The sequence below is a fragment of the Mrakia frigida genome (assembly GCF_051309035.1).
Source record: "Mrakia frigida strain ATCC 22029 unplaced genomic scaffold BDY24scaffold_19, whole genome shotgun sequence".
Classification (NCBI taxonomy): Eukaryota; Fungi; Basidiomycota; class Tremellomycetes; order Cystofilobasidiales; family Mrakiaceae; genus Mrakia; species Mrakia frigida.
In genome coordinates this window covers 305,905-321,294 of record NW_027481262.1, presented here as the reverse complement: position 1 = coordinate 321,294, position 15,390 = coordinate 305,905, and the positions used below count along the sequence as shown (strand labels likewise).

General features: G+C 53.6%; 3 protein-coding genes across 3 annotated transcripts; 1 reads left to right on the top strand and 2 right to left on the bottom strand.

Annotated features, from left to right (window-relative positions):
• The first annotated feature begins 751 nt into the window (after positions 1 to 751).
• Positions 752 to 8,747, top strand: BDY24DRAFT_442169 (uncharacterized protein). Its single transcript, XM_076644667.1, has 37 exons — positions 752 to 842; positions 936 to 1,494; positions 1,562 to 1,620; positions 1,708 to 1,945; positions 2,027 to 2,382; positions 2,452 to 2,549; positions 2,621 to 2,903; positions 3,037 to 3,238; positions 3,352 to 3,421; positions 3,503 to 3,599; positions 3,707 to 3,718; positions 3,812 to 3,927; positions 4,008 to 4,015; positions 4,082 to 4,150; positions 4,231 to 4,461; positions 4,539 to 4,599; positions 4,659 to 4,819; positions 4,887 to 4,925; positions 5,003 to 5,109; positions 5,185 to 5,365; positions 5,440 to 5,579; positions 5,643 to 5,736; positions 5,817 to 5,983; positions 6,061 to 6,068; positions 6,145 to 6,269; positions 6,354 to 6,438; positions 6,506 to 6,650; positions 6,718 to 6,802; positions 6,882 to 7,317; positions 7,392 to 7,456; positions 7,531 to 7,587; positions 7,657 to 7,670; positions 7,749 to 7,933; positions 8,014 to 8,113; positions 8,192 to 8,266; positions 8,382 to 8,448; positions 8,553 to 8,747. Exons 1-37 carry the CDS (start codon positions 790 to 792, stop codon positions 8,646 to 8,648), a joined length of 4,944 nt encoding a protein of 1,647 aa, XP_076495795.1. The 5' UTR covers positions 752 to 789; the 3' UTR covers positions 8,649 to 8,747.
• A 389-nt stretch (positions 8,748 to 9,136) lies between these two features.
• Positions 9,137 to 11,754, bottom strand: BDY24DRAFT_442168 (guanine nucleotide-binding protein subunit alpha; the record flags this gene model as incomplete). Its single annotated transcript, XM_076644666.1, has 15 exons — positions 11,404 to 11,754; positions 11,262 to 11,292; positions 11,118 to 11,155; positions 11,024 to 11,033; positions 10,928 to 10,947; positions 10,830 to 10,857; positions 10,581 to 10,678; positions 10,344 to 10,510; positions 10,190 to 10,253; positions 10,059 to 10,124; positions 9,953 to 9,992; positions 9,853 to 9,870; positions 9,714 to 9,793; positions 9,310 to 9,637; positions 9,137 to 9,216 (listed from the first exon to the last, which is right to left on the bottom strand). The coding sequence occupies exons 1-15, from the start codon at positions 11,557 to 11,559 to the stop codon at positions 9,137 to 9,139; spliced, it is 1,224 nt and encodes a 407-aa protein (XP_076495794.1). The 5' UTR covers positions 11,560 to 11,754.
• A 1,085-nt stretch (positions 11,755 to 12,839) lies between these two features.
• Positions 12,840 to 15,052, bottom strand: BDY24DRAFT_341439 (uncharacterized protein; the record flags this gene model as incomplete). Its single annotated transcript, XM_076637445.1, has 6 exons — positions 12,840 to 13,424; positions 13,569 to 13,737; positions 13,896 to 14,029; positions 14,114 to 14,311; positions 14,425 to 14,661; positions 14,753 to 15,052. The coding sequence occupies 6 exons, from the start codon at positions 15,050 to 15,052 to the stop codon at positions 12,840 to 12,842; spliced, it is 1,623 nt and encodes a 540-aa protein (XP_076495793.1).
• Positions 15,053 to 15,390: the final 338 nt, after the last annotated feature.

Genomic DNA, 15,390 nt, shown 5'->3' with positions numbered 1-15,390 from the left:
TCCCCCGATGCCGTCGCGCCTTCCTCCTCACCCTCTTTCATCGTTCTCAGCGCACTCCTACTCTTACTCCTTCCCCTCGACGACTCAGCAACAAGCTGCCGAAATGTACGAGGTTCCTCGACTGCATTCCAAACCTCAGGATCAGACGGACGGAGGAGCAGGAGGTTGGGAGGGAGGGGTGGTCCAAGGAGGAGGGCAGGACGGATTGGTGACGTTTGGATGGGGAAGCTCTTAGGCAGCTGCGTTCTTCGTTCTTTGTATTATCTGTAAACCATATATTTCTTTCCGGTTTGTTGGTCATAACCTATATACGCTGTTTGTTTGTAACTGAACGAGGGACGGAAGGCAAGAAGCGAGACGCGTCGCGGTTCGCTGGCCTCCTCTCGCTCGATTTCGTTATACTTCCTCTTCGTCTGAGCTCGTTCTCGACTTCGGCTTCATCTCTTGGTACCTGTCCGAAACCGTACGAGGACGAATGGCGAGGGAAGCCAGCGGAAATTGATCTGAAGCTCAGCGACGACGGGTCCGGTCGTCAAGGACTTGACTTCCTCGTTTCCTGTCCCTTCAAAACCGCAAATCGTCTCGGAGAAAAAGGCAGATGCCCAATGGAGTGCACATTTCCACAGGGTCCCTTCTGATATCAGAAAAAGTCCTACGAGTTCAGATCCCCAGGTCTTCGCAGCTTCGGAGTTCTCCTTCGCGGTCGCCAACGTCGCCTCTCCCTTCGGCCGGTACCTTAGTGACTTCCAGCCCTTCTCTCGCTTCCCTCCAACCAGCACGAGGGACGGAATGCAGTTTATCCTCTCTTCAGAAGCAGGAGTTCTCAAATCTTTACCCAAGTCGTGAGTTTGGAAGGTCTTCCCTCTCTCTTTTGAACCCCTTCCATTTTCGTTCGAGCTCACACTTTCCCTCCTTCCTTCCTTCCTTCCTCCCAGGCCTCACCCCTCCGTCCCACCTTCCAAAGACCCTCGAGTCTCCCTCTTCTACCTCGCTCTCGTCTCCCTTTCCATCTTCCTCCTCGTCCCTCTCGTCTCGCTCCTCATCGCCAGGACTAAACTCTTCCTTCGTCGCCGAAGCTCAAACTCGACTGGCTCCTCCTCCCTCCTCGACTCGGACGACTACACGCTCCTCGGACAAGAAGACGACGAACAAGAACCTCTTCTCCCTGCAGCTCCTCCTCCCAAACCTAGAATCCTACAGGCCAACGGAGGAACCTTCTCGTCCGACCTTCGTGACCACGTCCAAATTGTAGCCGGTTCAAAGGTCATCTTCGCCTTCAACCTCGCTCGATTCCTCGGATGCCTCGCTTTGCTGGGATTGACGGTCGCAGCCGTGGTGTCGGATTCGGAGAGAAGTAGCTCAGCTGGCTTGCTCGGGGCTGGGAAGGAGGGGTTGGAGGTGCTGAAGAAGAAGGGAAAGGGCAGAGGAAGAGAGAGGGAGGAGGAGAAGTTTGGGCGGGAGGAGTGGGTTGAGATCGCTCAGAGCGTCTTCTTTGTGAGTCCAACATACATTTGGAGACAAAGATCAGATAACTGACTTCTCTTTGTTCCGGTCATCTCAGTTCTACACCTCCGTCCTCGCCTTATTGACGCTCACGATCAGGAAGGCTCGCTTCGTCGGGTGGGCTCTTCGTCTCCTTTCCCTCCCTCCCTCCCTCCCTCCCTCTCCCATGATTGATGCTCACGCTCGCCCTCTTTTTTCTCTTAGACGTCAAGTCAAGCCTCATCTAGCTTTCCTTCTCTTCTTCGCCTTCTCGCTCTCCGCCTACCGAAACCTCTATCCTCTCGCAACGTTTCACGGACAACCTCTCGACATCGCAGTTCATCGAGGGAAGCGAGGCGACGGATGGACGAGCTTGGTCTGGTGGAGAGTTGGAATCCTTGCTCTCGTTGGAGTTGCTGTCCCCCTGCTCGTTCCTAGGACTTACATTCCCGTCGATGTCAAGGTGAGTCTGTAACCGAGGTTTGGATTCGACGCGTCGGTCAAGGCTCATCGCTAACGCTCTCTCTCTCCCGTTAATTCGCAGAATCCCTCTGCCAACCCCGCTCCTGAACAGACTGCTTCCGTCCTTTCGCTCGTCTTCTTTGCCTACGTGACGCCCTTGGTCCTTCACGCCTGGAAACTCCCCTCCCTCCCCTTCGACGACCTCCCTCCCCTCCCCGACTACGACAAAGCCCTCTTCCTCTCGAAACACTTGGACGAACTCGACCCCGTGCTCATGCCCCAAGGATCGGCCGACAAGTCGAAGAGGAAGAGAAGCCGACATCTCGGTTGGGGGATGCTTCAGATCTTCTGGAAGGACGCGATCGTCCTGGCTTTGCTGCTCTTCGGAAAGCTGCTTTCGGACTTCGCTAGACCTCTTGCTATCCAGATGCTTCTAGGGTGCGTTGAGTTTATAATACCGCTTCTCCTCGGTCATCACTGACGTCGTCTTCCATCCCTCATTTACAGATACATCGAAAATCCAACCGACGTCGAGGTTCGACCGATCGTCTGGGTCGCTTCGCTCTTCTTTGGACCTCTCTTTGGATCTCTCGCCGTTCAACTCTGCGAGTCCATCGTTCTTTCACTTCGTCCTCTTCATGAACTTGACTTGCTGACCAGCGCCTCGTTTATTTAGACCAAATGAACTCGAGCAGGATTCTCGTCCGAGTCGAAGGATTGGTGTCCCAGCTCATTCTCAACCACTCGCTTCGAATTCGATTCGTCGGAAAACCTCAGGTCGCTAGCAGAGGCTCCTCTTCGACTAGAACCTCTGGAATCAACACTCCTACGGCATCAGCTTCGACTCCTGCTACGAACGAGACGGAGGTCGCGTCGGAGGAGGTTACGAGCCCTGCGAAGGAGACGAAGACCCAGTCTGGGGATATCGTTGGGAAGATCAACAACCTCATTGGAAGCGAGTGAGTCCATGTCTGAATTGGAAGGCGGTCGAGGGTGATGTTCTTGAGGAAAGGGAGAGGTTCTTGAGGAAACAACAACGCTGGGACGAGAGAACGAACCTCTCGAGCTGACCCTCTCCTTCTTGTTCTCCAGCCTTCAAGCCATCGCCCAAGCTCGAGACATCCTCATCGCCGTCTTCTTCTCGCCTCTCCAGTCGCTCCTCTCGGTCCTCTTCCTCTATCGCCTGGTCTCCTGGTCGTCTCTTGTCGGTCTCGCCGCAATGCTGGCGACCTTCCCTCTGCCGACGCTTCTCCTCAAGGCTGTTAATCAGGTTCAGCAGGACCTTACTGTTGCTGTGAGTGGATCCGCTCGTGTCTTTGGCCGACGAGGAGAGAGACCAAAGAAAGGAAGGAGGAAGTCGAGAACCCCGCCGCTTGCGCCGCTGCTGACTCTCCTCCTCATTCGCAGACCGACGCTAGGATTCAAGTCATCACCGAGGCGATGTCGTCGATTCGAATGATCAAGATGCTAGCCTGGGGTGAGTCGAACTCTCGGATCTGATCTCTCTGCAACCTTGAAGGGTTCCTGACTTCCTGACGCGTCTTCGTCACTTTCTCAGAGGCCAAGATCGAGGAACGGATCTATCTTGCTCGGGAAGAAGAGCTTCGTTTGGTTAGGAAGAAGGTTCTTCTCAACATCATCAACAACTCCATCAAGTGAGTCTCGTCTTTTGCTCTCGGTCTCAAGGAAGAGGGAAAGTGGCACGTTTCGTTCAAACCAGCCGCTGACTCGTGCGCCATCTTGGTTTCTCTTCTCTCTGAAGCTTCATCGTCTCATCAGGTTTTTTCACCTTCCTCAGCTCGTTCAGCATCTGCTGGAGTTCGAAGCTGATTCGGCCTCTTCCTTTTCCCTTCGTCGTCGTCCCCTCCTCAGTTTGCATGATCGCGACCTTCGCCTCCTACGCCTTGCTCCAAGGACAAGTTATGACTCCCAGCAAAATCTTCTCTACGGTCGCTGTGTTCGAGATCTTGAGATGGGCTCTTCGTGAGTCTTTCCTTCCCTTTCTTCCTCTCGGACCCTTCTCGATCTGACGCGTTTCACTCCTTCTTCCCCTCTTCCCTTAGATGTTATGGTGAGTGTATGAAGTTCAGAGGCTGCGTCAGTCTTCCCGTACTGAATTATAACTCATCCCTACCAGTTCTACGAGCTCGGCTCCGTCGTTCGAGGAAAGGTTTCCCTCGACCGACTCGACGCGTTCCTTCATCAGGCAAGCCTCTTTTCCTTTCCCTTCTTCGGAGCTTTTCTCGGTCGCTGACCGCTGTGTTTTTTCCCCGTCTCTTCTCTCAGTCCGAGGTCATCGACGAGTTCGACGAGGACCGAGTCGTTCCTCCTCACCCCAAATCCTCCTCCTTCATCGGATTTAGCAACGCGACATTTGCCTGGCTTCGAGAGGAGAAGGCCGACAAGGACGTTCGAAACTTCAGACTCAACCTGGACGTCGAGTTCGTTCCTGGAGAGATCAACCTTGTGTCTGGTCCCACCGGTTCGGGAAAATCAAGCGTTCTCGCCGCCCTCCTCGTAAGTTCTTCCTTCCGTTTTCCTTCGCGTGACCGCAAGCTTTTGCTGACTTTTTTGCCTCCTTTCCTCGTTCTCAGGGAGAGATGCACTTCGAACCGAAATCCTTCGACTCAAACTTCAACCTTCCTCGGTCAGGAGGTACGTCAAACTCGTTCAAATCGAAGTCGCGGCCAGAGCTGACTTTGGCTCCTTCTTAGGCATCGCTTTCTGTCCTCAGGAGCCCTGGCTGATGAGCTCTACCGTCCGAGAGAACATCATCTTGAACCTTGCCTACGATTCTGCTCGCTTCAAGAGCGTTGTCTATGCTTGCGGACTTACTCGAGACCTCGAACTTCTTTCCGGTGGAGACCAAACGGAGGTGAGCTCGACTGTCGTCCTCTTTCAACAACGATCTTTTGACGCTGATCCTCTCTCTATTTTTCAAGGTCGGAGAGAAGGGTGTCACTCTTAGTGGCGGACAGAAGGTGGGTCGTTCTCCCTCCTTGCCCTTATCCCCTTGACCAAGTCCGACGTGTCTTCGCTTTTCCCCTTCCTTCTCCAGGCTCGAATCACTCTCGCCAGAGCCGTCTACAGCAACGCTCAGATCATCTTGATGGACGATATCCTTTCGGCTCTCGATGCTCACACTGCGAAATGGATCGTCGAGAAGTGAGTCCCTCCGTCGAATCGAATCTCTGAGCTCAAACTCATCGACTCACCCCCCACTTCGTCTCCTCGTGGCAGATGTCTTTCTTCCCAACTCATCAAGGGTCGAACTGTTATCATCGCCTCCCACCACACCTCTCTCCTCACTCCCGTCGCATCTTTCGTCCTTCGTCTCGGACGAGATGGAACTGTCGAGGCGCAAGGTCCCGTCGACAAGGTCATTCGAGAGAACGCTGCCGTCGAGAAGCAACAGAAGGAGGTGAGTTCCGGTCTTAGCGAACTCTGTTTTGTTCCGATACCGACGAAGCTGACTAACCTTCCTCGATGTTTCAGGACGCTCGACTCATCGACGAGGAGGACGACGCGTCGGAGAAGCCTGCTCCTTCCAAGGCCGACGTTCTGATCCAGGAGGAGGAGAAACCCGTTGGGAAGGTTACCTGGAAAGCCTATCGAGAGTTTGTGGATGGCTTGGGGTAAGTTCCGTCCGCTCGCATTCGTCCATCCTCTCGCACTGACTCTTGTCGCTCGACCTTCAGATGGAGGACTCTGGTCATCTTCCTCGTCACGATCTTCGTCCAGGAAATTGGGAAGACTGCAGCAACCTGGTGGCTTGGAGCTTGGGGAAACGAGGTAGGTACTTGTGGCCCTCGGCGTCTCGAACCTTTCCGTCGCGACTTCAGCTGAAGCCTCTTCCCTTTCGACGGGTACAGTACGAGAAGCACGACGCTGGAGACGTCTCCGTGGTCTACTGGCTCGGTCTCTATACTGTTATCTCTCTTGTCACCATCCTAATCTACTCCTACGGTCAAGCTTCCTTCTTCGTCGGCGCCGTAAATGCGTCGAGAGCCCTCCATGTCAAGCTCGTCGAGTCGATCCTGTAAGTCTCCTTGATCTACTGCCGTCGAGCCCGTGTTTCTGCGCTACTAACTTTTATCTTTGCATCATCATCAACAGCAACTCGAGTGAGCATCGAACCTTCTGAACGGTGGGTTCGTGGGACGCAGGAACTGACCCGACCCTCCTCCTTCTTCGCTCCAGCCTTTCGATGGCTCGATGCCACTCCTGTCGGGCGCATCATCGCTCGGTTCAGCAAGGATATGCAAGCTCTGGATGGACTATTCGCTCTCTTCTTCTCTCACGTCGTCGAGATTTCTGCGATCTTGGTCAGTCTAGTCACGTTCTTCGTTGGAGACGCGTCGAACCCATTGCTGATGCTGCTCGCTACTCGTCTTTCCTCCGTTTTTTAGATCGTCAAATTGACCGGAATCATCATCGCCGTGCCTATCTTTGCTGTGCCTTCGTTGGTGCTGGGCCTCATCGGGACTGCTTTGGGTGAGTCTCGTTGTCGAACTTAGGAATCGACGCGTCCTGACCTTCTCCTCGGTTTCCTTCTGCTCAGGGGAGCTGTATATTCACGTCCAAATGAGCGTCAAAGTACGTGAGATGCTTCCCCCTCTACCTGTCTCTCCTCGCTTGACCAGAGATTCATTTCTTTCGCAGAGAGAGATGTCCAACGCCAAGTCGCCTCTCTTCAACCATCTCAAGTGAGCTCTCGATCTTCCTTTCTTCCGCCTTCCTGTTCTTTGACCACCTTGGCCTTTTCGTTTTCAGCGGAGCCATCAACGGAGTCGTTTCGATTCGAGCGTTCGGGATTCAAGAGTGGATTGGAGCCAATACTCGAACGAAGGTCGACAAGGTCTGTCGTCCTTCCTCTTCGTCCGACTTAGACTACTCCCGACTGATTACGAGTCCCTGTTCTTCGTTTCCTCTCGCAGTGGTCAAGAACCGCCATATCTTTCTACGATCTTGATCGTTGGATCACCGTTTCAATCGACTTCCTGGCTGGGGCATTCACCGCTGCTCTCGCTGGACACCTCCTCTACTCTTCTCGAGGCAACGACGCTGGGAACGTCGGTTTCCTACTCAACATCTCTGTGGCATTCTCCAGTCATATCCTGTGGTGGGTTCGAGTAGGAAACATGTTCATGGTCGAGGCAAACTCTCTTGAGAGGATCGTCGACTACTTCCCGATCCCTCACGAGCCTTCGTTCGACGCGTCTCGCACTCCTCCTGCTTCATGGCCGACTTCGGGAAGCATCGTCGTGGAGGACCTCACCGCCAGATACTCAGAGACTGGATCGCCGGTCTTGAAGGGCCTTTCCTTCTCGGTTCGATCCGGTGAGAAGATTGGAGTCGTTGGTCGAACGGGAGGTCAGTGGTTTCGTCTCCGTCTTCTTCGCCTCGAGTCTGAAACTGATCTCTCCTTCGTATGGTTTCTTTCTCAGCTGGTAAGAGCTCTCTGGCTCTCGCTTTGCTTCGATTGGTCCCTACGGAAGGAAAAGTCATCATCGTGAGTTCTCGTCCTTGCCGTCGACGCGTCGTCTCGCCACCAAACTCATCAACCTCTGCCGCTTCTTCAACCAGGATGGGATCGACTCGAACCAGCTCAATCTCTCTACCCTTCGTAACACAATCACCATCGTGAGTCTCTCTTTCTCTCTTCCCTTGTTCGAGCATCCCCAAACTGACTCCTCTTCCTTTGTTTTTCAGATCCCACAAGATCCGTTCGTTCTCTCTGCTTTCCCCTCCCCGCCTTCGACGGCCTCAAACTTACCACCTCTCTCTATCGGTCTTGCCTTCAGAATTCTCCTGTCAGGCACGTTGCGCTTCAATCTGGATCCTGCGGAAGAGATAGACGACGCGGCCCTCAACGACGCGCTCAACGCCTCAGGTCTCAGCAGTCTTCAAGCCGGAGCCGATATGGAATCAGCTCAGACTATCTCACTTGACACTATATTGTCCTCAGGTGGATCGAACCTTTCTCAGGGTGGGCTTCCGTTCTCGTCTTCTGTTCCCGCATCGATCAAGCTGACTCCTCGTTTCGCACTCTCTCTCTCCCTTTGAAAGGCCAACGTCAGGTCCTCGTTCTCGCTCGGGCTCTGGTCAGAAGGTCCCTCATAGTGATCATGGACGAAGCGACGAGCTCAGTGGACCATGAGACGGACGAGTGAGTCTCCTCTTGAAAAGAAGAGCCGTCGCACTCAGACCGCCTCGAAGCTCACTTCTTCCTTTCCCCTTTCCACAGAGTGATACAACGAGGGATCAGGAGAGAACTCTCCGGCGTGACGGTTCTCACCATAGCTCATCGTTTGAGGTCGATGTGAGTCTCTCTCTTTTCGTCTCCCCGTCCTCCTTCTCCCTCCCCTCTCCCCTCTTGCTCAATCTCTTTCGCCGACGCCTTCTTTTCCTTCTTCACCACCCTGTCCCCCTTTCAGATGTGATTATGACCGTCTGATCTGCCTCTCGGAAGGGAAAATCGTCGCCTTCGATACTCCTAAAGCTGTTCGTCTTCTTCTTCTCTTTTCGTCGTCCTCCCCGACGCTCCTTCTCCTTCGACTCGAGGTTGCTGACTCTCAACCATTTTCGCTCTATGATAAACCAAACAGCTTCTCTTAGACCCAACCTCTTACTTCTCAATGCTGGTGAAGAGCTCAGGGGAGGAGGACGCCCTGAGGGAGATGGTTCTCGGTCAGCTTGATTAGTTTCTCTTCCTCCCTCCGCCCTCCTTAGATCCAGCCATTTTTCCTCAGTAGATGCCGCCGCGTGTCACTTTATCGTATTCCCATCAAGACTGACAGAGCATCCTCTCGAGCACGTAGGAAGGGGGGGGCGGCGACGAGCCGTCGGACCTGAGAGTCGTGGAGACGAGCGACGTCGGGCTTCTACGTGCCCTCCTCCGCCGATCGAGCTAGACGCGACTTTGGACGAGTGGGTTCCAGAATCTGCTGAAGATGCGATCATCGCTTGTTTCTCCGCCGGTGACCTTCCTCGAGCTCGACGACGAAACTCAGCGATGGTGGATAAACTTGCGATTTCGGATCTCTGAAGCAGTCAACAAGCTCATCGAAAAATGAAAAAAAAGATAAAGCACAGATCTAGATAGTGGTTTAGGGTAGCGAAAGAAAGAAGAGATGAAGAACGATGAGGACGCGAAGAACTGAAAAACGAAAGGAACACGACGCGACGCTTATCAGCTGAGAAGGCCCATCTCTGCAATGAGTTGGCGGACCATCACCTCCTGCACGGCCATCATGATGACCCTCATGCCACCTGTGGTCGAAGAGGAGAGGCAAAATAAGTTCAGATGACGGAGACGAGAGGAAGTTCAGAGGCGACGCGTCTGCCCTCCTCTCTCAAACTCACTCTTATCCACTGCGGTACTGAAGTGCGAGTAGATCATCCCGTTCGAGTTCGACCCACGGCTACCGATGAGTGGTGGTCCGGCAACTCCAGAATCTCTGGTCTTTGCTAAGCGGAGGAACTTCCGCTGGAAGAACGCTCTCGCCTTCAAGACGTCTCCCTCGTCCTCCGAGGGATAGTCTGAGAAGGTTGGTGTGATGGGAGACAGTCCGGAAGCGACCTTTTGGTCGAAGAGGTCGGTCTTGTTGAGGAAGAGGAGGAACGTTTTGCTGAGGAAGAGGGGGTTGGAGACGATGCTCTGGAAGAGGAGAAGAGCGTCTCGAGTTTGGTTCTGAGGGAACGAAATCGAAACGGAGACAGAAGTGAGGAACAGGAGAGGATAATAGGAAGGCTGATACTGAACTCACAGCGTCACGATCTTCCTCCAAGACCTCGTCGTAGCCGGCCAGATTCACAACAAAGAGAATCGCATCGACCCCGTCGAAACCTGCGGAAAACTGGGTCAGCAACGGAAATGAGAGGTTATCACGTCAATGAGATACGCACAGTGAAGCCATTTACGACCTAAAAGAGTAAAGGGGGAAGACGAGGTGAGTTTTAGCTCGCAGGAAAGCTCGGACGAGGAAGGAAGGGAGACGAGACTCACGTTCCGACTTTTGGCCTCCGACGTCGACGAATAGATACTTCTGCGAAGCCAGACAAGACAGGTCAGAGAGTGTCGACGAAAGGAAGAATAACAGCGCGGAACTAACATGATCTCGAACCTGAAAGGCCGTCTCGCTAATACCCGTCGTCTTCGAACGAGCATGAAGGATGTCCTGGAAGAGCGAAAGAGTTCAGCTGCCGAATCTCGAGCAAAAGAAGACCACAGCAATAGACTCACCGACTCGCTAGGAACGTAATCCGGCTCCCAGAACCGATCGATGTTGGCCATGAGGTAGGGTAAGCTGGGGAAAGAGACGCGTCGATGCAAAACAGTTGGCTCGAATGCTTCTCCCCCTTCTTCCTTCCTCTCACCTCCCAAAGGCTGAACTTACTTCTCAGGCACTGCTACTTCCCTAGATCGTTTCCAGACCTCCTGCAGCCCAGGATCCGACCAGATCGCCAACGCGTCACCCTTCACCTCTTGAGGGAAGAGGGGAGAGAAGTCGTTCCCTTCGTATCCAGGAGTGTGAGGAATCGACGATAGAGACTCCGCGATAGGCTGTGAGAATCACCAGCAACTCTATCAGCAGATGTCTGAAGACTCGACGGGAAGCAGGAAGCGAACGAACCAGAATCGACGGATCGAGTTCGATCTCCAGCTCGTCGCAGAGGTCCAAGAGCAGGTGAAGTCCTTCTATTAAGTTCCGGTACATTAAAGCTCGGTAATCTGCAAGATCGTGGTGAAGCCACAAGAACAACGAAGATCAGCGAAGTTGGAATGGACGAGGAAAGGGAGGTCCGAGAACGTTATCAAAGGGAGGAGGAAGGAGAGCGCGCGTTAAGGCTCAGAAGAGGGAAAATTTGGGAGAGCAACGAACCTGAAATCTCGGACTCGGTGAATGGGACCTCAAGGGGAGAGGAGGAGGGGAGGGTGTGAGCTCGCGATCGAGTCGAGCAGAGGGAAAAGGGTTCTTACATGATGTAAGAGACGCATAACTGGGGCAGAGGGGAGAAAGGGATGACAGTGTGAGCTGCAGCTCAGTGGCGAGCTTCAAAAAGATGACAGACGAACCTTTCAGCACCTGGCGAACGGAGAGGGAGGAGAAAGAGAAGAAGGAGGTGAGCTTCGTCGAAACGCGACTCTCGATTCCAGCGAGAAAACTCACCGTAGATTTCCCAGAGCCTCCAGCACCTAACAGCAGGACTGAAAGAAGAAGCGAATTGAGTCGACGTCAGCAATTGGAGCGGAAGGTAAGGAAGTCAGGTCTCAGATTCGAAGGAGTACGAGTAAAAGGAACGAGCGAGCTCACTCTTGATTTCATTCCCTCTCCGCCTCTCGTCCTAAAAATCGAAGCCAGGGAGCAGGGAAGGGACGTTAAGCACCGAATCTCCAACAGCGTTCATGAACAGAGTCTCGGTTGACAACGAAGGGGAGGAGAGACCAGAACTCACCGCTCGAATCTTCGTCTCGATCGACTTGGTCCTCTTCCTCGCTCTTGCGTCCCTCTTCTTGAGGAGGAGGTCGTTGTCGTCCTTCGACGGGGAGGAGACACAGTTGCCCATGGCGGAGAGAGGATACAGGTGGTGGTGGTTAGAGTGGAGAGTCATTAAAAGATCGCCGGCGTCATCCTTGTGGAAGAAAGGGAGAAGAAGGGGAGGAGCCTTCGACACGAGAGGTCGAGGAGTTTCATCGACGAGCCCAGAGCCCGTAGAGACCTCGGTCGATTGTAAGAGCTGGTGAGCAGTCGCTACGAAGAGTTGGGAAGATACTAGATGAGGTTTGAGAGCCCAATTGGAGCGAGGAGGGGTGGGAGGGCGAGTAAGGAGGGGAGGAAGGAAGGAGAGGGCGTGAGCTCGTCGACTGGAACGGGCAGCGAAGTCGCTCTGCGGTTCTGTTTTGAGCTGCATCCCCTTGGAGCTCTGTCGAAACATGATCGAGGGAGAAGAAGCCGGACTGAGAGTCCTGGAGGTGGGCCTGGGCAGGAAGAAGGATTGAGGAGACGTGAAGGTCGAGGCGTCGAGGTGAGAGGCTTCGTTTGTTTTTTTGGATCCGTTTGTTTTTTGGATCATTCGTTGACCTCCAGCGTATGGAGAATGAGCTTGATTGGCGAGAAAGGGAGATGGTTGGTAGATGCAGGGGTTGTAGTCACACTGAGAGAAATGAGAGTGAAGAGGCAGTGGTAGTGAGCTCAAAAGGGAGGGCAAGGACGGTGAGGGTTGGGAGGGAGGAAGAGAGGCGAGCTCGACCAAAATGCACCGTTGAGATGGTCGACATACGAATTGGCCAAGCAACCGAGTTTTATTCCTACTCCTGATACGGCTCTACTGTCGAGCTCTGAGACTCCCAAAATTACAGCAGACACAATCATGGCGAGCGAATCCTCTGAAGGTGCTCGAGGTCGAGATGGAATCGCTGTTGACCGTCTCTTTTTCTTGAGGTCAAGATCTTGAGACTTTCTTTGAGTTGAGGTTGTCGGTGCTTTTCTCTCAGCAAAATCCCTACTGTATCAAAAGAAAGAGCAGGCGAAGAGAGGCGACGCGAAGGGGAGGAAAGGAGGCACGACGCGTCTCTGATCAAAGGCAGAGAGGATCGAGAAGAACTTTTTACTCTTGGCTGCCCCAACCACCTCTGCTTCCCAAGCTGAGTGCCTTCGGGTGTTCGTCACTTCGCGAAGCTGACCCGTCCTCCTCTTCCTCCCCCTCCCCCTCCCCTCTCGCTCTGAAGCCACTGCGTGATGCTGTCCAGTCTCTGACTCCTCCATGTATAAAGCATAAAATCGACTCAACGACCCGAAATCCCAAGAACTAAAAGAGAAGCAAGAACAAAACGAATAACAGAACGTCTAGAAGCAAACCCTCGCACCATCCTCCTCTCTCACTCCCGTCGCTCACTCGGCCAGCACCTTCTCCCTCTTCTCCTCCTCCTTCTCCCCTTTCAAATCAACCTCCTCACTCTCCCCTTCGTCCTCCTCTTCAATCACTGCAACCTCCGCACTCTTCTCCTTCTCCCTCTTCTCCATCTCCGCCTTCCTCTCCGCCCTCACCCTCTCCTCCTCCAACTTCCCGACCCGATCTCTCGCCTCCCTCTCCTCCCCTTCCTCCAGCTCCAGCCTCTCCTTCTCAGCAGCCTCGATCCTCTCCCTCGCTTCCGTCTCCTCCTTTTCAAGCCTCTCGGACCTCTCCTTCTCAGCCAAAGCAACCCGCTCTCGAGCTTCCGCCTCCTCCTTCTCGGCTTCCCTGACCATCGAGTCGAGCTCGGCCTTGAGCTCAGCTTCCTCGATCAGGGCTGCGTCAGGATCAGCAGCGTTGCGAGCTGCTTCACCACCGGAGACGAGGACGGCTTCGATTTCGGCGTGGTCGGCGAGAGCGTCGGCCATGTTGTCCATCGTGAGATCGATGTGGGCGCGTTGGAGGGAGGGAGAGGAGAGGAGGGTGACGAGGGTTGCGGTGGAGGTTTCGTAGGCTTTGAGGATCTGAAAGACAATGACGCGAAGAAAGGAAACGAAGAGGAGTCAGCTGAAGGCCGAGAGGAGAAGAGGCATATCGTGTTCGGGACGAGCTCGAAGCTCAACTCGACGAATCCGAAGAAACGCGTCTCCGAGGAAACCGAAACTCACCTCGATGTCACCAGCAGCCGTCTCCACCTTGATCAGAACGTTCTGGACAATCTCCATGCTCCCCAGACGTTTAGCGAGGAGGTCCTCGTAGGTTTTTCGAGAGCGAAGGTGGGAGAGAGCGGTGGGTTTTTGGTTGTTCTTGAGCGAGTAGGAGAGTTTGTTGGATTGGCTAGTGGAAAGGTGAGAGAGAAGAGAAGAGAGAGAGAGAGGCGAAAAGAAAGCAGAAGACGAAGGAGTGGTCAGCGAGTGAGCGAGGTCAAGGGCGGAGGGAGATGGGAGGGAGGAAGGGCGACGAGTCGACCGTATAGGTTTCGACAAAGAACTCACTCGCTGATCTTCATCTCAAGCTCAGAGATCTGAGTTTGGAGAGCTAAGAGCGTCGTACTCATTTCGAGGACTCCGTGATCTACCGACGAGATGGGAGGGATGGAAGAGGTGGTGAAGGGGTCAAACTTGATAACCTTTGGGAATCGAAAACGAACAAGGCGAGAGTTAGAGGATGTCAGTGCGAGCTCGCCTTTCACGAGCTAGGCGACGGAACTCACATGCCCTTCCCGAAGCAGCACCTTCCTATCTCTCTCGAGGAACTTGAGGACGACGTCGATTTCGTTGTTGGAGAGCGAGACGCCTGGGAGAGCTTTGGACGCGAACGTCGACCTGAAGGAGGTTGTCGAGAAGAGCATGTCGGTGATGGAGGAGTGAGGAAGGGTTTGGAAATGGCTGATGATGTTGCTAGCTGCTTTCTGTTGTTCATTGAAGTCATGAAAAGGAAAGGAAGCAAGGTTAGCTTCTCGGTCTCAGGAAGATCACTGCGAGCGGCTCGCTATCGGTTGTTTTGAACAGGAAGAGGACTGACCTCGAGCGTAGATTTTACAACGTATTTCCCTTGAGCTTTGGACCACCTCGAAGCTGTTGAGGATTGAACGTATTCGTCTGAAGCTACGATGTTGAGTTGTTGAAGCCCCCACCAGAGAGGCGAAACGATCAAGGTCGACGCTATCCGGAAAGGGATGGAAGGGACGGAGAAGATGGACGCGGTCGAGGAGAGGAAGGAAGATAAGGGGAGGAGGGATTGATCCGAGACCATCTCGTTCTGTATGTAGAGGTGAAGATTTTGAGTGTCAGAGTTCTGGGACTAGCACAGAAGGAGCGACTCGAAACGAAGGGAAGGAAGGTGAGCTCACGACGACCGAACCCAAACCGATGGCCCTCCCTCCTCCTTCCTGCCTCAAAGCTTCCACCAATGCATCCCCTACGTCTATAACGATAGCTCCTCCTGCTCCTTCCGTAGATGGGAAGTAGGCCTTCTCTGAAGCTGCTTCGAGCACAGACTTCCACCAGACGAGGTTGGCTTGGAAACCAGGAGGGTTGGAACCTTTTTGAGGACCGAAGTCAGAGTAAAGAACGATAAGACGAGCAGGGGAGACCGATGAGAACTGGGGGAGAGTGAGGATAGAGTGAGTTACAGTGGGAGTAGAGCTCATAGGGAAGGAATAGAGAGGGGGAGGAAGAAGGTGACCGTTGAATAAAGACAACGATGAAGCCTTTCGAGACTCTCTTTTCTTCTTCTCCTTCCAAACCATCTTCGAACGATTTTTTCCCGACTTCCGATTAGACAGAGACATCTAGAGGACTCTGATCTTCTCTATCGTGGGATCAGATCAAAAATCAAGCTCAGCTTTCAAGGAGGAAAAGCTTGACAGGCCCAACCTCGTCGTCCTCCCTTCGACTCCTCCCTCCCTCTGAACTTTCTTCTGAACCCTTCGTTTTTCAGCTCATCTTCACGTGGGAACCCTCTCAAAGGCCGCTCTCCCCTACTTTA

What these genes read in the sequence shown, in the direction of transcription:
- BDY24DRAFT_442169 (XM_076644667.1), top strand. Translation starts at nt 790, where the DNA reads ATGCAGTTTATCCTCTCTTCAGAAGCAGGAGTTCTCAAATCTTTACCC. An exon ending in TCGAGAAGCAACAGAAGGAG is followed by an intron (nt 5,366 to 5,439) that starts GTGAGTTCCGGT and finishes TCGATGTTTCAG; the next exon opens with GACGCTCGACTCATCGACGA. An exon ending in GAGTTTGTGGATGGCTTGGG is followed by an intron (nt 5,580 to 5,642) that starts GTAAGTTCCGTC and finishes CTCGACCTTCAG; the next exon opens with ATGGAGGACTCTGGTCATCT.